The 27,318-nt window shown below is 40.9% G+C and overlaps 1 protein-coding gene across 1 annotated transcript in view; it reads right to left on the reverse strand.

Annotated features, from left to right (window-relative positions):
- LOC128645561 (keratin, type I cytoskeletal 19) overlaps positions 1-6,091 on the reverse strand; it is a 69,663-nt gene extending 63,572 nt beyond the window's left edge. The window contains exon 1 of the mRNA XM_053698623.1: positions 5,614-6,091. Within this exon, the coding sequence (XP_053554598.1) occupies positions 5,614-6,021 (408 nt within the window). The 5' untranslated portion in view covers positions 6,022-6,091. The remainder of the gene's footprint in view (positions 1-5,613) is intronic.
- Between the last annotated feature and the right edge of the window lie 21,227 nt (positions 6,092-27,318).

Here is a 27,318-nt window from a genome sequence, read left to right on the forward strand (position 1 = left end):
TACCTGGATCTTTGTGCCCGAGAGGGCCTTACGTTTTTCACATTTGTATATTGAGTGTCACTAATATCTGGTACTTGAGCTGTAATAGTGTGAAAGGCAGTGATAGGCCATAATAGAAGAAAGGTTTATGTACTTACAGTACCCCCTTGTCATTCTTATGGCAACCCACATGCAGGGATAGGCACAGACAAAGGCTGTGGCGCAAATTTTCCAAAGTAGAGACCTTAGTGAAGGACACCAAGGTATATTTGAAATTAAAAACATTATTTTATAGTGCTTGGTGTTATTATACTGATGCAGATACTGCTGATCCTATAACCAGCCCTCCTCTGGCTATACCCATGAGCTGGTGTCACTATTGTGTCATTATATAGTGCTGGGTGTTATTATACTGATGCAGATACCACTGATCCTTTAACCAGCCCTCCTCTGGCTATACCCATGTGCCAGTGTCACTACTGTGTCAATATATAGTGCTGGGTGTTATTATACTGATTCAGATACCACTGATTCTATAACCAGTCCTCCTCTGGCTATACCCATGTGCCAGTGTCATTACTGTGTCATTATATAGCACTGGGAGTTATTATACTGATGCAGATACCACTGACCCTATAACCAGCCCTTGTCTGGCTATACGCATGTGCCAGTGTCACTACTGTGTCTTTGTATAGTGCTGGGTGTTATTATACAGATGCAGATACCACTGATTCTATAACCAGACCTCCTCTGGCTATACCCATGTGTCAATGTCACTACTGTGTCATTATATAGCGCTGGGTGTTATACTGATCCAGATACCACTGATTCTATAACCAGTCCTCCTCTGGCTATACCCATGTGCCAGTGTCATTACTGTGTCATTATATAGCACTGGGAGTTATTATACTGATGCAGATACCACTGACCCTATAACCAGTCCTTGTCTGGCTATACGCATGTGCCAGTGTCACTACTGTGTCTTTGTATAGAGAAGGGTGTTATTATACAGATGTAGATATACATCCAGTATTTCATTCAGGCTTTATTTATTCCATAACTTATCACCCAATATCGCTAGCAGTCTCTTAACAAGCCACTAACTTTATTCACACTACATATTTTTTTTTATATTCCTATTATTTAATCAGAAAAAAAGATATACTAAGGTTGTGGCGGCCACTGCAAGGGCTAGTCACGGACACCAGTGTCCATGTACGGACACCTTGCCTATTCCTGCCCACATGCCTGTGTACGGTATTCACTTTCTGTGGAGGGTCTATTAAAAGTCCATTTCAATCCTTTCTGCCATAATAGGTGTTCTACCTTGTACACTTGTATGTTGCACAGCTCTTTGTTTACTATGTAGCGTGGTGGATCGGGCTCTTTGGTTGAGGCCCCTTACTGCTGCAGAGCTTCCTTGAGCTTATAGGCCCTATGGCGTTGCAGTGTTTTCTCTGACTTCTGCAAAGATGGCAGCAAGATCTTCAGCGGAGTTTCCGCAAGTGATCAGGGATCTGTGTCCCACATTAGGTGAGTGAAAGCTCTTATCCTTCGATCGTTATACCACTTTTGATCCGATCGAACTCCAGAGCTCTATCTACCTGCGTCCATCTTGACGCCGGCTAGATCTGCCACCGGTAGTTTTTTATTTTTAAGGTAAGGTTAGGTTTTTTATTTTTAAAGATACTGTTAGTTGTTTGTTTGTTTTTACTGGTAAGGCTAGTTTTTTTTGGGGGGGTTAACTTAGTGGTGTTAGCTTAGGAAAAATAGCTGGTTAGGGGGGTTCAGGTGTTAGTGGGTATTTAGTGGTGGGGGTTGTGGCTGTTTAGAGGTTAATAGAGTAGTGGGGTATTTTGCAATGTGGGGTTGTGGTGGTTTAGGGGTTAATAAAGTAGTTTAGTGCAACTGTTTCCTCTTGCCCAATTCTTGACCTGAATGAAGCTTGAACATTAAATATGATTGCATTTGAGTGTTTACATATGTGCGATCACATTTACTTTCAACTTGCAATACGAGTGGACATTATCCCTCAGCACTGCCTATAGAAATTATAGGAAGTGCAAATTGCCGCACCACTTGTAACATGGATTTAAATGTAAAGAACACTGCATTCTCACGATCGTGTTTACGCTCCTAGCTCTAACGATAGTGCTCCATTCATATTCAGGCCCTAATCCAACTCATGTTACTCTTGATGATTTATGGCATCAAGCTAGATATGCCTTGCTGTAGAGACCACAGTCCCCTTGTGGGGCTATGGCAGGAAGTAATGGACACTGCAAAAATGAAGTTGAACCCCCCCCAAAAAAAAACAGGTAAAATCCTTTTTAAATGAAGAGTACTTATATTAAGTATAACCCACTACTTAGTGTTTTGTTAAAACAATGACTGTTTTATGTCCCTTTTAAAGACCACCCAATACAGTAGAATTACATCATTAACATGTGTGTAATAAAAAGACAATTAAAAAACACTCTGAATTACAACTAAGCAGTAAATTGTTTTCTGACACATTTATTCCCCCATCCCCATTTGCCGGCCACCTGTATCATGTCACAGCCATCAGCCAATCACATGCTAGTACACATATACCCTATTAACTTGTGCACGTGCTTAGTAGGAGTTGGTGCCTCAAAAAGTGTGTACATAAAAAGAATGTGCAAAATTTGATAATAGAAGTAAATTGTAAAGTCTCTTAAAACTTAATGCTCTATCTAAATCATGAAACTTTAATTTTGACTTTATTGTCAAAGGATTGTGTATATATAATTAATTAAAAAAAATATTTAATTAAAGGGACACTGAACCCATATTTTTTCTTTTGTGATTCAGATAGAGCATAACATGTTAAGCAACTTTCTAATTTACTCCTATTATCAATTTGTCTTTGTTCTGTTACTTTCTTTATTAGAAAGAGAAGGCATCTAAGCTTTCTTTTGGTTCAGATACACTTTTTTATTGGTGGATGAATTTACCCACCAATCAGCAAGAACAACCCAGGTTGTTCACCAAAAATGGGCCGGCATCTAAACTTACTTTCTTGCATTTCAAATAAAGAAACAAAGAGAATGAAGAAAATTTGATAATAGGAGTAATTAGAACGTTGCTTAAAATTGCATGATCTATCTAAATCATGAAGAAAAAAAATTGGGTTCAGTGTCCCTTTAATTAGACAAGGGGAAAGTAAAAATTGACAGCTAAATTCTTCTAACAAAATGATGCTTTTAAAACTCTTTAGTAAGCCACCCCCTCAAATGATCTCATCTTAGTAAGGGTGCTTAGGTGATTAAATCATAATATACTGTGCCCCAGGCCTGTTGTACAAATCATGAATATCCTTTCTTTAAAAATCAATAACCTCTAAGTCTGTTTGAAAGGAGTATGATGATGTGCAGACTGGGCTCAAGAACATTTGACATATTGAATGTACATAAAGTTATTTAAATCTTAAAAAAGTGAAAGCAGAGCTATACCTACAAATAGCTATCTAGTCTAAACATTATATTATATCCACATGCAAAACATACAATCATATAACCCACATAGGGCTAGATTATGAGTGGAGGGCTACTTTCGCTAGACAGATGTTTTCTGCGTGTAAGACTTCCATAGAAAGTACGCAAAAAATGAAACACCTAACACCTATAGCTTTTTTGTAAAATGTATATCTATACCTATATATCTAAATGAATATATACAGGTATATATATATATATATATATAGATAGATAGATAGATAGATAGATAGATAGATAGATAGATAGATAGATACTGTATAAAGATATACACATATATATATATATATATATATATATATATATATATATATATATATATATATATAAATATTTAGAAATACAAAGGATATTTTCTTCTAATTAAAGAACATTAAAATTTAAAATATTTACAGTAAAAACACAGTAAAAAACGTAATTAATATTAAAATTCAATATAAATTATTACTCTTGTTTTCAGGTTTTTGTGTGGAAAGGGCTCCAAAGTATATATACATATGTATATATGTGTTATCATGTGCATATATGTTATGTATGTGTTTATATGTGTATGTGTAATTATGTATATACTTATATACACATATAAACTCATAAATACACATATATACACATGCATATATACATACAAACACATATTTAGACATATGCAATTACGTTGAATTGGACAAACGGGTGCAAGTGAAGAGGCCAACCAACCAACCGACTCACCAACGCTGTACACCCACAGAATAATAAAGTATTGAATATCCTGTCCGGTGGTGAATTAAGCATAGTGGATTACAGGTGAAGTTTGGCTTGAAGTCTTGCAACACCGTTAGAAAGTCTGGGATAAAGTTTGTTGATACGGGACTGTATCTAATTATCACAACACACTTAATGTTTCAAGACACTAAGTGGACACCCCTGAAGTTGTAACGAGTTGTTACCAGTGCTATGTTACACGTTAATGTGCGCAGCGCAATCAAGCCTTTTTGACTGTACCATATAAAGAGTTCTATATCCACATACCAGAGGGTGTTTTTCAACACTTGAGAGCCTGGTTCACAAGTTATATCAAGGACTCTGGAGAACATAAATATCATTTTTTTTAATTTCTTGGGCCCCACAGTTATCTCTGCTAATAATATATGCATCTTTGGACTTGATACACCTGTCATTTGCTTGATTAGACAGCCAGCTGGTTGTTGTATTATATAAGAAACAGTGTTTCGTTTTTTCCTAGCAGCATAATAGAGTATCAATGGTTAGACTTTTGTGATACATTTTCAACGTAATTGTTTTACTTTGCCTGTTAATGCATTGTATTTCAGCATATATGGTGATTATATGAAATATGGGTGGAGGATAGACATCCCACCTGCTTTAGCCAAGTCTAGTTGTAGTAATCAAGCTTTGTTAAAGTCTGTGCAGCCTTTTTGTCCTTCTTTGACTGAAATGATTTATGGTCTCGATCCTTCTCTATTCAATAATATTTTACATGTTACTTCTGGGACTGCTAGCACTGTTTAGAATGCATCAGAACTTTTGTGTAGCACCACAATTTTATTTTTATTTTTATCTTTTGACATGTATATGTATGTATGTATGTATGTATGTATGTATATATATATATATATATATATATATATATATATATATATATATATATATATATATATATATTATAATCCTTTCTAGTCAAATACCTTGTCCTATACTATATTCCTTTGAACCCTTATAACTTTTTTATTAATATTTATATGAATAATTTTATTAGTGTATATATGAGTTTTACACTTTATTTTCATTTATTTATGTTGTGTTTGTTACCCTAACCCTATTTAGCTTTAAACCTTACACAAGTTTTCAGTAGCGCTAACCAACAAGCGCAAATATTTTTTGCGCTTTTGCGGTCGTGTTTACTTTAAACTAGTAATATGAGTACAAGTTAACGAAAGCATGCCACTTATAATTGCTTAGTGGAATTGTCTAATTTAATGTTTAAATAATGATAATATATATATATATATATATATATATATATATATATATATATATATATATATATATATATATATATATATATGTATATGTATATATTCACTATGTGATTAAACATACAAGCAGAAGTTGGTACCTTTTGTTTCAGATCCTCTATAGTTTGGAATTGTTTGCTGTCATCACGTTTTCCAGGGGCATTCTTGCTGTACCACTCTCTAATTTGTACTTCTAGCTCACTATTAGCCTTCTCCAGCGAGTGAACCCTTTCCAAGTAGGATTCCAGACGAGAATTCAGATTCTGCATTGTCTCCTTCTCATTATTACCTCTGAGCAGGAATTCACTAGTATTATGCTTGAAATTAAAGCTTGCAAACCCTCCATGGCTACTTGAAATCTTAGTGCCCAAACCACCAGCACCAGCATAGACACTAGAAGCATATGACCCTATAGAACTATTGTTGTAATTTCCACCTCCTAGGCTTCCTTGTGGGGTGGTACCCTTCCTAACGTAGCCCACTCTCTTAATATATACCTGGTTATACATTGAGGCAGATTAGAAATAAATACTACTAGCTTCAGCCTTCCTTGAACAAGTGAAACATTCAGTGGGTATGTCTATATTTTGTCTAATGTCATGTTTAAATAATGATAAGCCTTGACTCTTGTATGTTAATGGGCATTGGCCTTTGATAGGTATGTCAAAGATACTAAAGTCTTGCAAAATCTGTTTCGTAATGTGATAGAAATGTTAGGAAAATTTTAAGCACAGGTACAGGTTATGTGTGAGACTTATAATTTGTTTTAGCAACACCATTATATTTATAGTGTCTAATTATTTCTATCTACAAACTGTTCAATCATTTCAAAAGTAATAAAGTGTATTCATCCCATGGCTTGTATATCATTGATTTATTTTCCTATATTATAGAATTCTATTTAATATTTCTAGCAGATCCTGGGGGTACTAATATTGTAGAAACATACATTCATGAATACTTGGCCTATGTCACTTTTAGTCATTTTTATAATACATAGATAAACTAAGTCAAAGAAAAGTAACTTTAAGTAAGTTTTAACACAAGTAATATTAAAGTGCAGCTGTAAGATAATCTGTATCATAAAATTTAACTTTTATTATACCTACTTAAAAAGCACCAACAGGTACTCTTAAATTAAATTTATTATTTCACATTCATATGTTCAACCAAAATTTAAAAACACATTGCATCTGCTAGAAATGCAATTATTAATTCCATGTGGTGGTTAAAGGGACACTGAATCCAAATTTTTCTTTCGTGATTCAGATAGAACATGCAATTTTAAGCAACTTTCTTATTTACTCCTATTATCATATTTTTCTTCGTTCTCTTGATATCTTTATTTGAAAAAGAATTAATCTAAGCTGTTTTTTGGTTCAGACCTCTGGACAGCACTTTTTTATTGGTGGATGAACTTATCCGCCAATCAGCAAGAACAACCCAGGCTGTTCACCAAAAATGGGCCGGCATCTAAACTTACATTCTTGCATTTCAAATAAAGAAAGCAAGAGAATGAAGAAAATTTGATAATAGGAGTAAATTAGAAAGTTGCTTAAAATGTCATGCTCTATCTGAATCACGAAAGAAAAAATTTGGGTTCAGTGTCCCTTTAAGTCTTTCAGTATTATAATATCTATAATGTTACCACTTGCAATGTGCACCGTCTCCCAATTCCAAACTTACACCTAGATTACTAGTTTTGCGCTATACCGGGCGCGTAAATAAAGCAATAAAATGAGTGGTGTTGCACTTTCCATAGCGCTGCCATTTCGAGTTACAGAAAAACCTCCTTGTGCTGTGCGTTATGGTGTGTTAAGCTCCATACCGCACAAAAGCCAAGGGCTCAGTTTACGTGCCTGTGTACGTTTTCCCCCTTAGACATCAATGGGCACCTGCGATCACAGAGTGGCAAAACGCTGTAACTCAATCCCCATTGATGTCTATGGGGGAAAGAAAGTTACATTTAAACCTTACACCCTAACATAAACCCCTAGTCTAAAATACCTAAAATCTGCCACTCTCCGACATTGCCGACACTAAATAAAGTTATTAACCCCTAAACATCTGCTCCCCGACATCGACAACAATAAAGTTATTAACCCCTAAACCGTCGATCACAGACACTGAATAAAATGATTAACCCCTAATCCGCCACTCCCCGACATCCCCGACAATAAATAAATTGATTCACACCTAATATGCCGCCCACCCACATCGCGACTATTAAATAAACCTATTAACCCCTAAAACGCCAGCCCCCCACAGCGTAAATAACAAACTAAACCTTGTAACCCCTAAACCGTCTGGCCCCCATATCGCAAAACACTAAATTAAACTATTAACACCTAAACCTAACACCCCCTTAACTTTAAATTAAAAGTTAAATTAAAAAGATCAAATCAGCATGTAGAGTATATCCAGGCATCTGATTTAGATGCCTTAAGAGTTCTACAGGATTTAGAGGAGGAAAGAGCTGTAGGAGAGACCAAAGAGGTTTCTAGCTCAGATTCACATGATAACAGAATTGGAAGCCTTATTTAATATATCTTTACATAAACCTAGATCTGAAATCAATACACTGGCTCCCCGTCAACAAGAGAATCACCTTCAAGCTCCAAACCCATGCATTCAAGGCTCTCCACAACATCGGTCCTGAATACATCAACCACCATGTCAATTTCTACACCCCCTCCAGACAACTCCGCTCTGCCGACCAAGGACTCGCAGTCATCCCCCGCATCAAGAAAAAAACAGCTGGAGGAAAATCCTTCTCCTATATGGCAGCAAGTTCATGGAACTCCCTCCCGCTGCACCTCAGACAATCCACCTCCCTTACAAACTTCAGGAAGGACCTCAAGACCTGGCTCTTTGAATGAATCATCTTCCCTTAGCCCCCATCTCCCCCACATAGCGCCTTGAGACCCTCACGGGTGATTAGTTTGCGCTTTACAAGTACCCGATAGATAGATAGATAGATAGATAGATAGATAGATAGATAGATAGATAGATCATTCTAACTTCAAGGGAAAGTCTACTTTTTTTTCGATAGAGTCACAAGGAGGACAAATCCCTATATTCACTAAAATGGTATTAAAAGATATAGAAATGGCTTTCAAAGATGAAAACAAATTAGTAAATAAAATTAATGATAATCTCACTATACTCGAAAGGAAGGCACTACAAAAATTGAGTAAAAATAGAGATATTGTGATTCGCTACGCCGACAAAGACGGTGGCATAGTTATACAGAAGAGAGATCAGTACATGGGGGAAGCATTAAAACTTTTAAATGACCCTTCAACTTATAAGGTTCTTAAAGAGGACCCGACTGTGAGGTTTAATAAAGACCTGGAGAAATTACTAGTGGAAGCCATAAATGATGGAATTTTAAATATTAATGAATACAGGTTTGTGTGAAACCCCCATCCCACCATTCCATTGTTCTATCAATTACCTAAAGTTCACAAAGATGTAGCTAACCCACTGGGAAGACAAATTGTGTCAGGGATTGGCTCTCTTTCTGACAACCTTTCCAAATATGTGGACTTTTATTTAAAGCCCTCAGTTAGTCAAACTCAGGCATTTTTTAAGGACACACAAGAGGTCATCAATAAGTTTGAAGGGATCGAGTGGGAGCAAGACATGTTTTGGATAACATGTGAAGTCTCTGCACTATATACCTGCATCCCTCATGATTCTGGTGTTAGTGCAGTGGAATTAGAACTTGTGAGTTCTAATTTACCAAAGGATCATGCCCAATTTTTGATTGATAGCATTACATTTATATTAACTCACAATTATTTTGCTTTTGAGGAGATGTTTTATTTACAAACGAGAGGGACTGCGATGGGGCCAACTTTTACACCCTCATACGCGAATCTATATATGAATCACTTTGAAAAACTATACATATGGAATAATAATGGTTTTGATAAAAATATAGTAAAATTCAGTTGTTTCATCGATGACATTATTATATTATGGAGGGGTAATGAAGTAGAGATCCAAGAGTTTTATAAATATATTAATAATAATGAATTTAATCTGAGATCATTATATAGTGATGATCATAATAAAATCACAGTAACCAATTATAGGAAACCTAAAGAAAGGAATAGTTTCATTGATTATTCCAGTGGACATAAGAAAAGTTGGAAACAAAATATTCCATATAGCCAATTTTTGAGAATGTGCATAAATTGCACACATGAAAAAAACTTTCTTAAGGAATCTGAACTTTTAGAAAAGAAATTAATTAGGAAGGACTATGATGAAAGACTGTTGGGAGAAGCAAAGGAAAGAGCTTTACAAAAAAATAGAAAAGATCTTATAGTTGCAAAAAAAAAAAAACATCTAATAAAGAACAAAAAGAAGCACCTATTAGATTTATCTCAACATATCATAAAGTTTCCAATAAAATCAGGAGCATCCTAAAAAAACATTGGCCCATTTTAAAAGCAGACCCCATCTTAGGGAGTAAAATAGGGGATCAACCGGAGTTAACTTTCAAAAAAGGGAAGAATTTAAATAATATTTTGGCTCCTAGTAAGCTGCAAAGTAAGATAGACAATGGGAAAAATAGTTTACAAAACTCAAGTTGGTTATCTGTAATTAAAGGTACTTTAAAATGTGGAAAGTCCCAATGTGTAATGTGCAAGCACATCAACATCAACAGTTCACAAAAATTGTTAATTCTGATCATTCCCAAGAATTTAATATTAACATTAGGAGTAACTGTCACTCTTCTTTTGTAGTGTACCTCCTGGAGTGTGGGTGTGGCCTATTTTATATAGGCCGTACTAAGAGAAAAATCAAAAGGAGGCTATATGAACACATGTACAATATTAAAGAAAAATATCTTAAACATAGTGTACCTAGACATTTTATGGAAGTACATAATTGTGACCCCAGTAGCTTAAGTATCCAGGTTATTGATTGGGTACCACCAAAAGAGAAAGATAGACTTCTTAAATTACACAAATTAGAAACCTTATGGATTTATAGAATGAAATGTTTAACACCATTAGGACTGAATATAGATATAGATGTTGCTGCACATTTGTAATATAGAACTACATTGGTTGGTCTTTCAATATAGCTTTGGTTTATATGTTTTTATTCCTGAGTGAGAAAGCAACAGAAAGGAATTTTTATAATTTCTAGTTAAAGAATTTATGATCTGCTCTGTCTACCAAAAAGGAAAAAACTTTTTTAAGAAAAAAAATTTTTTTATAGGATCTTTTGGAAAAGTTTTTTATTCTTCATTTTTTATCAATTTTGATGCAGCATTGAATATTATTAACTCGTATATGTATGTGGTTTTTTAACATAAGTGAGAAACTAAAAGAAAGTTCAGCCCGGTGACACATGGAAGAAAGGGCTATTTGACCCCCACTTTATGGGAGCGTTGGTAGGCTCCGCTGTGGGGGTGGAGGATGATAGGAGGAGATAAATTCTCCTCCCCTGCTGAGGATTGACAGTTGCAGAGTTGTGAGCAGCACGGAAGGGGGAAGTTTTTTTGTTCTACTCACCTGTGGTAACTTACCTGGAGTCGGATGGAAGCCCTGCTGTCAGAGTTGCTGGCGGTCGCCAGGCAGAACGGCGAAGACTGGATCCGGGAGCGGCTGAGCGGAGGTGCGGTGGCAGTTGGTGTTCCGGTTGAGGAGTCGGCGAGGAGCGGGACCAGAGGACGGCCAGCCAGGAGGTCGCGGCCACCAGAGCGCCTGAGTCCGGAGATCGACGCCGCCAGGTCCAGGAGAGGGAGCGCGGGGCCTGGACGGCCAGCGGATGCAGCGGTGAGGCCGGATGGCGGGAGAGGTCGTCGAGGAGGAGGTGGGGCCGAGTCGCGGCCTAGTGCGGCGCCGGTGCCTGACGTCATTTTCGGACGGCGTCAGGAGGAACCGGGCGCTGGAAGAGGCAGACGGAGATCCTTGAGGAGCGGGACCGGCGGCGTGGATGAAGGTAAGGACAGCTGTGCTATCGCAGATACGGGCTGCAAAGGGGCCTCAGGGGGAATGTGCCATAAACAGCTTGGGTTAATGGGGAATAGGGCAGCACGTGGGAGTGCATGGGATGTAAGATGGAGGCGGACAGGGTCAGGAGGGAAGATGGAGCCGGGATAAGGCTCGAAGGGGCTCCGGGTGTCTTGGAGGGGTTTTTTGGGGACCGGGAAGCATTTGTGCATTATAGGGCTTTTGATGGAGGTAGGGGCTAGGTGTAAGGTGGTTAGTGGGGGGCTGGGTGACGAGGGCGAGAGCGGGATTTTAGGGCCAGTGGCAGGGGAGCCTGGATAAGGTTGAGAGGGCTTAGGGGTAGTGGAGTGTATGGGTTCTTGGTGATTGAGTTCGGGTAGGAGGGTGCGTAGGGAACTAGGCCTGAAGGGATTCATTGGGGGGGGTGATGTTTGGGGAGGAGACCCGGGATATAGTTCTAGTTGAGGGGGACTCAGGGTTTTTTGAGGGTAAGTGGCCGGGCCAGAAGGGGGGGAAGTCTGGCTTCTTATGTGGCCGATGGTTGGCAGGTTAGCTTGATAAGTGAAAGGCATGGGTTTGAATCCACCCCCGAGTGCAGATCTTATGGGTGGGGTATGAGGTTTTTGGGCTGTAAGGGGAATTAGCGGGGGGGGGGGTGCGATCTATGGGAGTTTAAGGCAGGTGGTTAAGGGGCGGGGAGGGGCCTGGAGCGGGAATGAGGTCCAGTGGTGGGGGGCCTTAGGGGTAGATGAGGGGAAGGGTAACCGTATTTGAGGCGGGGCTGGGGGCGGGATATGGGGGATTAGGCTCCAGGTGTGGCAGCAGGGCAAGGTACTTGAAGGGGGGGGTTTCGGAGACCGGGTGATCGGTGGAGGGGTTTAAGGGGGGGGAGTGGGGGTAGTGGTTTCAAGTAGGGATGGGGAGGTTCCGGGTCACGGGCACAGGGGAGGGTCATAGGATTGGTTGTTTTTAGGTTAGGTTTATTAGAAGGGGTGGCCAATCGAGTAGGACAGAGGGTTGGAAGGAATTGGGCGGTGTAGTGGGCCTTAGGAGGTTCCTGAAGGGTGGGTTATTAAAAAAAAATAAAAAAAAATAAATATAAAGAGGGAGAGTGGCAGCGGTGGGTATTAATGTAAGGGTAGGAGTAGGGAAACAGGATCTGGGAGATATTTCTGCAGAAGGGGTTGCTGAAAGGGTGGGCATGGGGGTGCAGCTTAAGCGGGTTGGGAGGTATGCCTGCCGGGCAGCTTAGGGGGGGTAGATAAAGGGGGGGGTGGTGGAAGGATAAGGGATAGAAGGGGTTTTTGGTAGGGTCAAGGTAGGGGTAGGGTGATTAACTTTTCTTCTGGTTTCAGGGACTTCTGGGGCGAACAAAAGGGGTGTGGAGGCTACGGGAGCCGGGAGGAGTGGCAATAGTGAGCGACAGGAAGACATCACGGATCCACCACTGGAGTTGGAGGCCAGTGGGAATTTTGAAGAGGAGGACCCTTTGGAGGGGACGTCGTCGGGTTCAGCTACGGTTGGCCAGGTAGGGGGTATGTCTACCCTGGTGCAGCTTCTTCAGCTGTTGTCTCCGCAACGGAGTGCAGTAGAGGTGGGGCAAGGAGAGGTAGGCCGGAGGGCAGAAGGTGGGGAGAGGGGTGTATTGACTATGTCTTCTTCACAGTCTGTAGGTGCAGGTAGGAGGGAGAGGGGCTCATCGCCCGCTGTCAGGGCAGGTGGTTCCGGCGGTCGCCGGAGGTCGAGATCACCGATACGGCGGCCTCAGGGAGGAGGTAGACCTGGGTCGCCACCCCGAGTGCGGGGGGAAAGAGAGCGTGACAGGAGCAGGCACGGCAGGGGGCGCTCTCCTGCCAGACGAGACGCTCAGGAGGCCTTGTTTATGCTCAGTGGGTCCGTTGGGTATCCACTTAACGGCCGAATTGAGGGATAAGATAGGAAAGAGGGAGTTTGTGGAGATATTCTCCCTGTTGCCCTTGGAGCACGTGTTAGAGGTGAAGGAGGATGAGAAGGAAAAGGGAAAAAAGGAGGAGGAGGAAAGGAAGAAAAGGTGGAGGAAATTGCCCAAGACATTTGCGAATTGGTCTCGGGCCTTCCGGATTTTGGCTAGTGTTTTTTGTGACAAGTTCCCAGAGCAGGGGGCTTCCCTTTTTTGCTATTATGAAGAAATAGCTAGTGCCTTTGGGACATATGGGGGTATGGCCTGGTGGAGGTATGATGAGGGGTTCAGGCAGCGAATGGCGGTTCGTCCGGAAATGCGTTGGGACGATAGGCATATGGGGATATGGTTAGAAATGATGACCCCGCTATGGGAGGCTCGTTCCTTTCGGAGCCCCGGACAGACGGGGAGCAGCACTGGAGCGAGCACAGGAACTGGAGCAGCTATCCGTAAAGGGATGTGCTTCCAGTTTAACGAAGGGCAATGTAAGTTTGGAGCGTCATGTAAATACAAACACGAGTGTTCGGTGTGTGGAGGGATCCATTCCGGGGCAAAATGTTTCCGGAAGGGCAGAATGGGCGGCAGGCCAGGGGAAGTGGGTTTACCGGGCACGGACGCCGGTGATAGTAAAAAAGATGGTTCCCTGGCTCGAGGCGTACGCCAATGAGCGGGGACACGCGGGGGACGCGGAATTGCTCTTGACGGGGTTTAGTTCGGGATTTTTTATTCCTTTTAAGGAGCAAGAGGGGTCGTCCTTCACGGGGAACTTAAAATCGGCAAGGGAATTTCCGGAGGTGTTAAGGGAAAAGTTGGGGAAAGAACTCAAACTGGGAAGGATGGCGGGCCCATTCAGGCTACCTCCTATCCCGGGACTGAGGGTGTCTCCTTTGGGGGTGGTGCCTAAAAAGGCTCCGGGGCAATTCCGGATGATACATCATTTATCTTACCCGCGGGGTATATCGGTGAATGATGGCATCGACCTGGAATTGGTATCGGTGAAGTATGCCTCTTTTGACAAGGCAATCTCGGTGGTGAAGAAGGCGGGCCGTGGTGCCCTGTTGGCGAAGGCAGATGTTGAATCCGCGTTTAGGCTACTGCCCGTTCACCCGAGGTCTCATCACCTCTTGGGGTGTAAATTTGAGGATCAGTTTTACGTGGACCTCTGCCTCCCGATGGGCTGTTCAATTTCCTGTTCATATTTTGAAAGGTTCAGCTCGTTTGTGGAGTGGGTGGTGAAAAGGAGGTCGGGGAAGGTCTCAGTAGTGCATTACTTGGACGATTTCCTCTTTGTGGGCCCGGATGGGTCCGGTACATGTGAGCTCCTGGTAGCAATTTTTGGTGAGGTGGCCAAGGAGTTTGGTATTCCAGTTGCGGAGGACAAATCGGAGGGCCCGGCGACGGTCCTGAGTTTTCTTGGGATCGAGATTGATTCGGTCAGAATGGAATGCAGGCTCCCGGAGGACAAAGTCCGGGATCTGCAGGAGGTGATCGATGGGGTCCTGAGCAAGAAAAAAGTCTTACTTAAAGAATTGCAATCGCTGTTGGGTAAATTGAACTTTGCGGGGCGCATAATACCCATTGGCCGGGTGTTCTGCCGCAGATTGTCGCTTGCAACAGCTGGAATTTCCGATCCGAAATTTCACATCCGCATATCGTCGGATATGAAGGAGGATTTGAAGATTTGGAAAGTCTTTTTAGAAGACTTTAATGGAGCTTTGTTGATCCAGGAGGCCGGTTGGTCGGATGACCAATTGTGTTTATTTACAGATGCGTCGGGTGCCCATGGATTTGGGGCTTTCCTGAATGGTATGTGGTGCGCGGGAGCTTGGCCGGAGGCCTGGGTGGAATGGGGGTTGACAAGGAATCTGACATTCCTGGAATTGTTCCCATTCTTGGTGGCTTTGAGAATTTGGCCTGAACACCTCAGGGACAAAAAGGTTTGTTTTCACTCTGACAATTTGGGAGTGGTATGGGCAATTAATTGTTTGACAGCAAATTCTCCGGCCGTGATCCGTTTACTACGGGCATTTGTGTTGGAGGTGTAATGTATCATGGAGGGCGGTGCATGTCCCTGGACAGCTGAATGTAATTGCTGACTCTTTATCCCGGTTCCAGTGGGATCGATTTCAAGAGGCGGCTCCAGGGGCGGATGCGGAAGGCTGGGAGTGCCCGGAGGATCTGTGGCAGCTTGGCTGCCAGGAACATTGAGTCTGGTACAAGAGGCTTTGGCTCCTAACACATGGAGGGCTTACGTCCGAGTGTGGAAGTTGTGGAGGAATAGGGTTGAGCATGGTTATCAGGAGGGTACTAGGGAGGAGGAAATGAGAACTTTGGTGGAATGGATAAAATGCTGGGGGAGAGAAGGGCTGTCGCCCTCAGAGATACGGAGGAGGATGGCGGCATTGGCATTTCTGTTTAAACTGTTGGGACAGGTGGATTTGACTAAAATCTTTGTGGTACGGATGGCGATTAAGAGTCTGTGTAAGAGGAAGGCGTGGGCAGATGGTAGGCGTCCGATAACATTTGCCATATTAGAAGGGGTGGTTGGGAGGCTGGGGGGTATTTGTTCCTCAGGTTACGAGGAAAGGTTATTCAGGGTGGCATGCGTCCTGGCTTTTTTCGGAGCATTTAGGGTATCGGAGCTGATGGGGAGAAACCGGGGGGATTTAGGTGGCTTGGTGAGGCAGGATGTGGTGGTGAAGGAGGAGCTGGTGGAGCTTTGGGTGAGAAGGTCCAAGACGGATCAGGAAGGGAGAGGTGCTATGGTAGTGCTGCGAAAGATTGGGGGCCGTTGCTGTCCGGTTGGTTCGGTCCGGGAATTTTTGGAGGTATCAAGGAGTTCATCGGGTCCACTGTTGTCACACAGTGACGGTACACCATTATCTAGATATCAGTTTGTGGCTGTGGTGCGTAAGGCATTAGTGGTGATGGGGATGAGAGGGGAAGACTTTAGTTCACATTCGTTTCGAATTGGGGCAGCGACGGAGGCAGCATCATTAGGTTTGGATGGGGGGATGATCAGAAAGATTGGCAGATGGAGGTCTGAAAGATTTCATGGGTACGTGAGACAGGAGCTGGTGGTGCAACCAGGGGGGTATTGACAAGTGGATTATTTTGCTTCATTTGACAGGGCCGGTGTCTTGCTGGATTTTAGGGCACTCCTACATTTTTTGGGTGAGGAAAGCGGCAGCTGTCAAAGACAATGGGTTGCAGTTGGGATTCTCCAGGGAGCAGGTGGATATAAGGTGGTTGGGGGTCCGAGGTATGAAATGGGCCCAAGTGGTCGGGAAAGTATCTGAGTATGCCAGGGTGTTCACTCCCCCTCAGGTGTTGGTTATCCATGTGGGGAGGAATGACTTGGGGTACATGCCTCAGAAATATTTGTTGTGGGGAATGAGGAGTGGGATAGATAGGCTGTTATCTTTGTTCCCTGATATGATTTCAGTGTGGTCGGAAATTGAGAGCAGGGTGGTGTGGCGGTCAGCTTGGGACATCAGGAAATTGGAAGCATCCAGAAGGAAGGTAAATAGGACGGTCAGTGGGTATGTCAGGAAGAGGGGCGGAGTGAGCCTTAGGCATGTGGAATTTGAAGGGGAGTCAGGCAGGTGTTTCTATTTAAAGGATGGTCTTCATTTGAACGAAGTTGGACTGCACCTATTTAATTTCACTATTAAGGAGGGGATCGAAAAGGCCTTAGCCCTGTGTGGCGGTACTCGCTGAATGCGAGTGGTGGTGGGGTGCTTGCTGTGATCTATTGAGGCTTACGCCTGATAGATAGTGGCTGGTACTTCTGTTGGTAATGGAAAGTGGAAAGTGATGGTGGACGCCCCGCCCCTGAAAAGGGGTGGGGGCTTATAGAGAGTAAAAGCAAGCACTGGGTGAACTGTTAGATAAGAGGTTATAATGTTGATAAAGTTTAACTTGTGTTGTTGATTTAATAAACAGGCTGCGGCCTTTTCATCCCATAAAATTGGTTGTGTTTTATTGAGAATGGATGGAGTGAACTCAGAAATGGGGGGTCAAGTTTAGCCCGGTGACACATGGAAGAAAGGGCTATTTGACCCCCACTTTATGGGAGCGTTGGTAGGCTCCGCTGTGGGGGTGGAGGATGATAGGAGGAGATAAATTCTCCTCCCCTGCTGAGGATTGACAGTTGCAGAGTTGTGAGCAGCACGGAAGGGGGAAGTTTCCCGCCCTCTCTCCCCAGGAATAGGGAATAAATTGGTTGTTGCAGCTACGGCGGGCGGGGTGCTTGCTGTGATCTATTGAGGCTTACGCCTGATAGATAGTGGCTGGTACTTCTGTTGGTAATGGAAAGTGGAAAGTGATGGTGGACGCCCAGCCCCTGAAAAGGGGTGGGGGCTTATAGAGAGTAAAAGCAAGCACTGGGTGAACTGTTAGATAAGAGGTTATAATGTTGATAAAGTTTAACTTGTGTTGTTGATTTAATAAACAGGCTGCGGCCTTTTCATCCCATAAAATTGGTTGTGTTTTATTGAGAATGGATGGAGTGAACTCAGAAATGGGGGGTCAAGGAATTTTTACAAGTTTAGGTTAAAGAATGTATGATTTGCTTTGCTTACCAAAGGTAAAAAATTGTATTATTCTTTATTTTTTATTCTTTATCAACAATGATGTAGTAATGAATATTTTTAACTTATATATGTATTCATTGTATTCCATGAAGTTCCCTACATGAAATGAAGGGGTTAATAATTATGTCTCATCAAATGAATGTGCAAATCAATTACACTCCTGCCTATTTTTGGCCTATGGTAACTATAAATGAAACACTAACACAGGTTCATTATCTGTCCTCTTGATAAAGCCTGTTAGCAAAACGGGGGAAACGCGTTGAGGTATTGAATACACTATACTGTTGAATTCCAGTTAATCTATATTGCAGGCCATCTGTATTTGGGGTCCAGACATCACCCGGTGGGTTCACAGTGATTGTTTCGGGCGGAGGAGCTTGTACATCTTTAACTCTGCTGTTTTTAAATTTACATCTTGTAAGTGCATTTTTATATGTGCGTGTCTGCTGTCTACTTGTGAATAAAATCACTTGAATCCTGATTGCGCTCTTTGTTTCCTTCTTGTTTTACATGCTGACACTGGCTAAGTGTGAAAGAACTCAGCATCATAAGAGCTGCACCGAAAAGACTACACACATCGTGTTTGATACGTCATCACCTGGTGACTGGGATCCACACGCTGGAATTGCACGCCACACATCGCTGGGGATTTCCACTGTTGCGTGTAAGCCATAAGGAGCAACACTGTTGCTGAGGAGAATTGATTACACAATATACACAAACATCATAGTGGATTCATATCGTAGCAGAGGTATTGTACTTCTGTAACTCTGACTATGGCTGCTATTTTTCTTTTGTGAATTTCACTTGCCATATGCTTTAAGACAGCATGAGCGTTGCTCATTTATCATTAAATAAATTATTCCTATTTAAAACTAAATACTTACCTGTAAAATAAACCCTAAGCTAGCTGCAATATAACTAATAGTTACATTGTAGCTATCTTAGGGTTTATTTTTATTTTACAGACAAGTTTGTATTTATTTTAACTAGGTAGAATAGTTATTAAATAGTTATTAACTATTTAATAACTACCTAGCTAAAATAAATACAAATTTACCTGTAAAATAAAACCTAAACTAAGTTACACTAACACCTAACACTACACTATAATTAAATAAATTAACTAAATTAAAAACAATTAAATAAATTAAATTATATAAAGTACAAAAAAACTCCCACTAATTACAGAAATTAAACTAATTACACCTAATCTAATAGCCCTATTAAAATAAAAAGCCCCCCAAAATAAAAAAAACAGCCTAAACCAAACTACCAATAGCCCTTAAAAGGGCCTTTTGCGGGCAATGCCCCAAAGTAATCAGTTCTTTTACCTGAAAAAAAATACAAACAACCCCCAACAGTAAAACCCACCACCCACACAACCAACCCCCCAAATAAAATACTATCTAAAAAAACCTAAGCTCCCCATTGCCCTGAAAAGCGCATTTGGATGGGCATTGCCCTTAAAAGGGCAGTTAGCTCTTTTGCCGCCAAAACCCTAACCTAAAAATAAAACCCACCCAAAACAACCTTAAAAAAATCTAACACTAACCCCCTGAAGATCGACTTACCGGGAGACGTCTTCATCCAAGCCAGGTGAAGTGGTCCTCCAGATGGGCAGAAGTCTTCATCCAATCGGGCAGAAGTGGTCCTCCAGATGGGCAGAAGTCTTCATCCAAGCCGGGCAGAAGTGGTCCTCCAGACGGGCAGAATTCTTCATCCAGACTGCATCTTCTATCTTCCTCCATCCGGCACGGAGCGGGTCCATCTTCAAGACATCCGACGCGGAGCATCCTCTTCATCCGACAACTAAAACAGAATGAAGGTACCTTTAAGTGACGTCATCCAAGATGGCGTCCCTTAGATTTCAATTGGCTGATAGAATTCTATCAGCCAATCGGAATTAAGGTAGAAAAAATCCTATTGGCTGAATGAACTTCAATCCTATTGGCTGATTGCATCAACCAATAGAATTTTTTCTACTTTAATTCCGATTGGCTGATAGAATTCTATCAGCCAATCGGAATCTAAGGGATGCCATCTTGGATGATGTCACTTAGAGGTACCTTCATTCTGTGTTAGTCGTCGGATGAAGCGGATTCTCCTCTTCGGATGTTTTGAAGATGTACACGCTCCGCGCTGGATGGATGAAGATAGAAGATGCCGTCTGGATGAAGACTTCTGCCCGTCTGGAGGACCACTTCTGCCAGGCTTGGATGAAGACTTCTGCCCATCTGTAGGACCACTTCGCCCGGCTTGGATTAAGACGTCTCTCGGTAAGTCGATCTTCAGGGGATTAGTGTTAGGTTTTTTTAAGGGTGTATTGGGTGGGTTTTATTTTTAGGTTAGGGACTTTGGGAGGCAAAAGAGCTAACTGCCCTTTTAAGGGCAATGCCCATCCAAATGCCCTTTTCAGGGCAATGGGGAGCTTATTTTTTTATAGTAAGTATTTTATTTGGGGAGTTGGTTGTGTGGGTGGGGGGTTTTACTGTTGGGGGGGTTGTTCGTATTTTTTTTACAGGTAAAAGAGCCGATTACTTTGGGGCAATGCCCCGCAAAAGGCCATTTTAAGGGCTATTGGTAGTTTAGGCTAGGGTTTTTTTTTATTTTTGGGGGGGGCTTTTTTATTTTTATAGGGCTATTAGAATAGGTGTAATTAGTTTAAATATCTGTAATTTGTTTATTGTTTTCTGTAATTTAGTGGTTTTTTTTTTTGTACTTTAGCTAATTTAATTTAATTGATGTAATTGTTGTTAATTTAGTTAATTTATTTAATTATAGTGTAGTGTTAGGTGTTAGTGTAACTTAGGTTAGGTTTTATTTTACATGTACTTTTGTATTGATTTTAGCTAGGTAGTTATTAAATAGTTAATAACTATTTAATAACTATTCTACCTAGTTAAAATAAATACAAACTAGCCTGTAAAATAAAAATAAACCCTAAGCTAGCTACAATGTAACTATTAGTTATATTGTAGCTATCTTAGGGTTTATTTAAAGGTAAGTATTTAGTTTAAAATAGGAATAATTTAGTTAATGCTAGGAATTTTATTTAGATTTCTTTTAATTATATTTAATTTAGGGGGTGTTAGGGTTAGACTTAGATTTAGGGGTTAATAACTTTAATATAGTGGTGGCGACATTGGGGGCGGCAGATTAGGGGTTAATAAATGTAGGTAGGTGGAGGCAATGTTAGGGACGGTAGATTAGGGGTTATTAATATTTAACTAGTCTTTGCGAGGCGAGAGTGCGGCGGTTTAGGGGTTAATATATTTATTATAGTGGCGGCGATGTCCGGTTCAGCAGATTAGGGGTTAAAATTTTTCTTTTAGTGTTTGCGATGTGGGAGGGCCTCGGTTTAGGGATTAATACGTAGTTTATGGGTGTTAGTGTACTTTTTAGCACTTTAGTTAAGAGTTTTATGCTACGGCTTAGTAGTGTAAAAAACTCTTAACTACTGACTTTAAAATCCGCTACCAGTCTTGACAGGAGAGGGTCTACCGTTCACTTTTTGGCAGACTCGTAATACCGGCATTATGCAAGTCCCATTGAAAAAAGAGGATATGCAATTTACATAAGTGGATTTGCGGTATTGCTAAGTCTGGCCAAAAAAGTGAGCAGTACACCTGTACCTGCAAGACTCATAATACCAGCGGGCGTTAAAAAGCAGTGTTAGGACCGGCTAACGCTGCTTTTTAAGTTTACTGCAAAACTCGTAATCTAGGCGTTAGTTTTTATTTCACAAGTATTTAGTTTTAAATAGGTATTATTAGTAAATAATTGTAAATTTAATTTAGATCTATTTTAATTAAGTTCAAGTCAGTTGGTTTTAGGGTTAGGTTTAGGGGTAGGGTTAGGTTTAAGGGTTGGTGTAGGGGTTAATAGTTTAATTTAGGTTTTTGCAATGTGGGGGGCTGGCGGTTTAAGGGTTAATAGGTTTATTTAGTTAATAATTGTAACTTTGATTTAGCTCTATTTAAATTATGTTAGAGTTAGGGGGTGTTAGGGTTCCATTAAGGTTAGGGTTAGGCTTAGGGTTACGTGGTTACGTTAGGGTTAGGTTTAGGGGTTAATATAGTTTAATTTAGGTTTTGCGACGTGGGGGTCTGGCGGTTTAGGGGTTATTAGGTTTATTTAGTGGTAGTGATGTGGGAGGCCAGAGGTTTAGGGGCTAATAACTTTATTTAGTTGCGGTGATGTCGGGGAGCGGCATAATAGGGGTTAATAACTTTAATATAGTGGCAGCAATATAGGTAGTGGAAGATTAGGGGTTAATAGCTTTATTTAGGTGGCAGCGATATCGGGGGTGACAGATTAGGGGTTAATAACATTATGTAGGTGGCAGCGATTTTGGGGGCAGCAGATTAGGGGTGTTTAGACTCAGGGTTTATGTTAGGGTGTTTGGTTTAAACTTAACTTTTCTTTTCCCCATAGACTTCAATGGGGCTGCGTTACGGAGCTTTTCTTTCCACGATTGCAGGTGTTAGACTTTTTTCCGACTCCTTCTCCCCATTGATGTCTATGGGGAAAGCATGCTGATCGGAACAGCCAATAGAATGCGAGCTCAATCTGATTGGCTGATTAAATCAGCCAATCAGATTTTTCCTACCTTAATTCCGATTGGCTGATAGAATCCTATCAGCCAATCGGAATTCGAGGGACGCCATCTTGGATGACGTCACTTAAAGGAACTGTCATTCGTCGGGAAGTCGTCGGTGGAAGAAGATGGCTCCACGTCGGCTCATCTGAAGATGGCTCCGCTCCGGATGGATGAAGATTGAAGACGCCGCCTGGATGATGACTTCAATCGGATGGAAGACTTCTTCAGCGCCCCTTGGATAATGACTTCAATCGGATGGAAGACTTCTTCAGCGCCCCTTGGATGATGACTTCAATCGGATGGAAGAATTCTTCAGCGCCCCTTGGATGATGACTTCGGCCACTGCGGATGTCCTCTTCTGTTCCATCGGTGTTCGGCTGCCTGAAGACGGCTAAAGGTAGGATGATCTTCAGGGGGGTAGTGTTAGGTTTATTTAAGGGGGTTTTGGGTTAGAGTAGGGGTATGTGGGTGGTGGGTTTTAATGTTGGGGTGGTTGTATTTTTATTTTACAGGCAAAAGAGCTGATTTCTTTGGGGCATGCCCCGCAAAAGGCCCTTTTAAGGGCTGGTAAGGTAATAGAGCTGTTAACTTTTTAATGTCGAATAGGGTAGGGCATTTTTTTTATTTTGGAGGGCTTTGTTATTTTATTAGGGGGCTTAGATTAGGTGTAAGTAGCTTAAAATTGTTGTAATATTTTTGAAATGTTTGTAACTTATTTTTTTTTATTTTTTATAACTTATTTTTTTTATTTTTTTGTACTTTAGTTAGTTTATTTAATTGTATTTAATTGTATTTATTTGTAGGTAATTTATTTAATTAATTTAATGATAGTGTAGTGTTAGGTTTAATTGTAACTTAGGTTAGGATTTATTTTACAGGTAATTTTTTATTTCTATTAGCTAGGTAGTTATTAAATAGTTAATAACTATTTAATAACTATTCTAACTAGCTAAAATAAATACAAAGTTACCTGTAAAATAAATATAAATCCTAAAATAGCTACAATGTAATTATTAATTACATTGTAGCTATCTTAGGGTTTATTTTACAGGTAAGTATTTAGTTTTAAATAGGAATTATTTAGTTAATGATAGTGTAGTGATAGGTGTAATTGTATATAGTTAATAACTATTTAATAGCTATTGTACCTAGTTAAAATAAATTGAAATTTGCCTGTATAATAAAAATAAATCCTAAGATAGCTACAATATAATAATTATTTATATTGTAGCTATATTAGGGTTTATTTTACAGGTAAGTATTTAGTTTTAAATAGGAATAATTTAGTTAATAAGAGTTATAATATTTAGATGTATTTAATTAATATTTAAGTTAGGGGGGTGTTAGGGTTAGGGTTAGACTTAGGTTTAGGGGTTAATAATTTTATTATAGTGGCGGCGGTGTAGGGGGGGCAGGATAGGGGTTAATAAATGTATTATAGGTGGCGGCGGTGTGGGGGGGACAGGATAGGGGTTAATAAATGTATTATAGGTGGCAGCGGTGTAGGGGGGGCAGGATAGGGGTTACTAGGTATTATGTAGGTGGCGGCGGGGTCCAGGAGCGGCGGTTTAGGGGTTAACATATTTATTATAGTTGCGGCGGGGTCCGAGAGCAGCGGTTTAGGGGGGAATAACTTTATTTAGTTGCGGCAGTGTAGAGGGCGGCAGATTAGGGGTTAATATGTATAATGTAGGTGGCGGCGGGGTCCAGGAGCGGCGGTTTAGGGGTTAACATATTTATTATAGTTGCGGCGGGGTCCGGGAGCAGCGGTTTAGGGGAGAATAACTTTATTTAGTTGCGGCAGTGTAGGGGGCGGCAGATTAGGGGTTAATATGTATAATGTAGGTTGCGGCGGGGTCCGGGAGCGGTGGTTTAGGGGGGTAATAAATGTATTTAGTTGCGGTGGTGTAGGGGGTGACAGATTAGGGGTGTTTAGACTCTGGGTACATGTTAAGGTGTTAGGTGTAGACATCTCCCATAGGAATCAATGGGATGTCGGGCAGCAGCGAACATGAACTTTCACTATGGTCAGACTCCCATTGATTCCTATGGGATCCGCCACCTCCAGGGTGGCAGATTGAAAACCAGGTACGCTGGGCCAGAAAAGTGCCGAGCGTACCTGCTAGTTTTTTGATAACTAGCAAAAGTAGTCAGATTGTGCCGAACTTGTGTTTGGAACATCTGGAGTGACGTAAGAATCGATCTGTGTCGGACTGAGTCCGGCGGATCGAAGCTTACGTCACAAAATTCTACTTTTGCCGGGCAGCAGGGCTTGATAACTTAGGCGAATCAGCCTCGCCACAAATACGCTGCGGAATTCCAGCATATTTGAGGTTGATGGCTTGATAACTAGAGGCCATAGAAGTATGAGCTTTCCCTGGTTTACCATCTTCCCATGCTAGAATAAGGCTTGATTGAACAAGCCTATATGACTAAAATCCAACATTTAGTGCCTGACTGTCCCTAACATCAATCATTAGTAATACTATGACAGGTTGGCCAGGGGACGATGGACACATGAATCATCAGGCCCACTGTACTTTACAGACAAATAAGCTGATAAGCCAAGCAATATACCTCCTTCTTGCAACTTTTTTGGCGCCAAATGGTATGAATGACTTAATCAAGCAATCATTTGTTCTTTGCCATTTCATCCAATAATGTATCACTGAATCAGCAAAATTCAAACAAATTTACATTTGTCCTAAGCCTAAATGCCCCTCTCTTTGGTAGGGAGCTCTTATCTGCATATTTCCAGGCATAAGATATTTATGCTATTATATTCACATTCATAAATAGTAATAGCTGTTGTACTACTTGAACCATTGAAGTTTATATGGCTTTAGTGTGTTTTCTGGACAGCATCTTTTGATAGCTTCAGGAATTTCACTCTGAAGGGCAGGCCTGGTCCCAGACTGTAAAATTTATGGGACCAAAAAACTGAATATCAAATGTGCAATTAATAGGTACAAGAGGGGAACCTCATCTGCTTCTACCTACTCCTACAGCCATTTTTTATTTCCCCACTCCTCTTGTTCTGCATAAGGTTTTGTATATGTAAAATAGGTAATGTCTTGCACATTAAGGAAAGGCAGCACAGTAATAAATTGGGGTGAACTCAATTTGAATTGTCAAACATAGCATTTTGGTCTAGATTGAAAATCATATTTATTGTATATATACAGCATACTTTACTAGTCAAACATTTGGATAAACCTGACTCAGTGCCAAATTACAAGTGGTGCTCTAACAGTAACGTGTGACTGATATTGGGTTTATCGTGGCTGTTTGCATGCATCAGAAGGAGTGCTTAGATTACAAATTGAAAGTAAATGTAAATCCATGAGCGCATTCGCGATTTATGCTAGAATGAAAATTGCTACCTCAGAGCTCTGGTTAAGTGTTATGCAAAACACAAAAGTGTCATAAAACACATAAAAAATACATTACAAAGTACAGTTACACTCATAACACAATCTGATAAAAAAAAATCTTTATATATTATTGCCTAAAAATGATATAAGGGTCTCCAACAGCTATCAAATGTGTAGTGACTTCTGGTGACAGACTCAGCTTTGGCAGCAAATTGTTAGGCCTCTCAGCCTCAGCAGTACAGTTTGTGTGTATGTGTGCATTTGTTTAGGATACCATTTTGGGCCAGGTAACGAGTGGTGCACTAACTTATGCCTTGCGCGAATTACAAGTTGAAAGTAGACACGTTCATTCGAGCATAATTAAATGCACGTCAGGTATGTGCAACTTTAGAGTTCTGGTTACATTTTACACTAAAACAAAAAGTTGCACAAAAAACATTAAAAATAACTTTAAAACTACAGTTACACTCTTAATAACATAATCTAATAGAGATTATTTAAAATAAAAATTATTCAAATATTCTTAAATTAGTAGAGTTCCTTTTCTGTCTTCCTGGAACTAATGCTGCCACTGGAAGTGTATTATCTCTCATGAACAACATATGGACCAGTGAGAAAACACAGCTTAGTGTGGACACTCTGAAGGTGATGTTAGTTAGTTAGGTCAACTGTGATGAAACTTGTGTTGAGTTAAGATGCTTCAGTTAAAGAAAGAGCACCTTAAGCAGATACACAGCTCTGAAAAATACAGCAGCCCCTCTTCTTCCGAATTGTAAGAAAAGCAAGTTTTATCTTAGAATAAAGATTTTTACCTTTTTATGTAACAATTCAGCTACTCACCTACTCAACAGAGGGCCCTGGTGCAAAATATTTTTTGGGCCCCCCATAGGTAACGCATTAGCAATAGTAATAATTTACATGATGCTCTATATGGTGGAAACATGGACTCTGAATTACCTCCTCCTCCACCACTAGAAATCAAATTTGGCAATCATTTGTCCCTCTAACCCAAAATGAGGAGGGGAGATAGGGGCTCCATTAGAGCCCTATTAAAAGATTTACTGCAGGTTATCACCTTTTATACAGCAATGATCTGCATCTTAAAGTGACAAATGACCTCTCATTTGAAAAGAAAGTCTCCACACTTTCCAATGAGGGTTCTTATCCATTTAAGTAGCTTGGGAGCTGAGAAATTTTCTTTGAAATCCTTCCCTTCCAGTTACAAGCACACAACCTAAAATTTCCTCAGTCAGCAGGGAGTTCCTGGATGTCTGTGATGTCACCATAAAGGGACAGGGTACTGTTTCCAGTAGTTCAGGC

Source organism: Bombina bombina, chromosome 1 (genome assembly GCF_027579735.1).
Source record: "Bombina bombina isolate aBomBom1 chromosome 1, aBomBom1.pri, whole genome shotgun sequence".
NCBI lineage: Eukaryota > Metazoa > Chordata > Amphibia > Anura > Bombinatoridae > Bombina > Bombina bombina.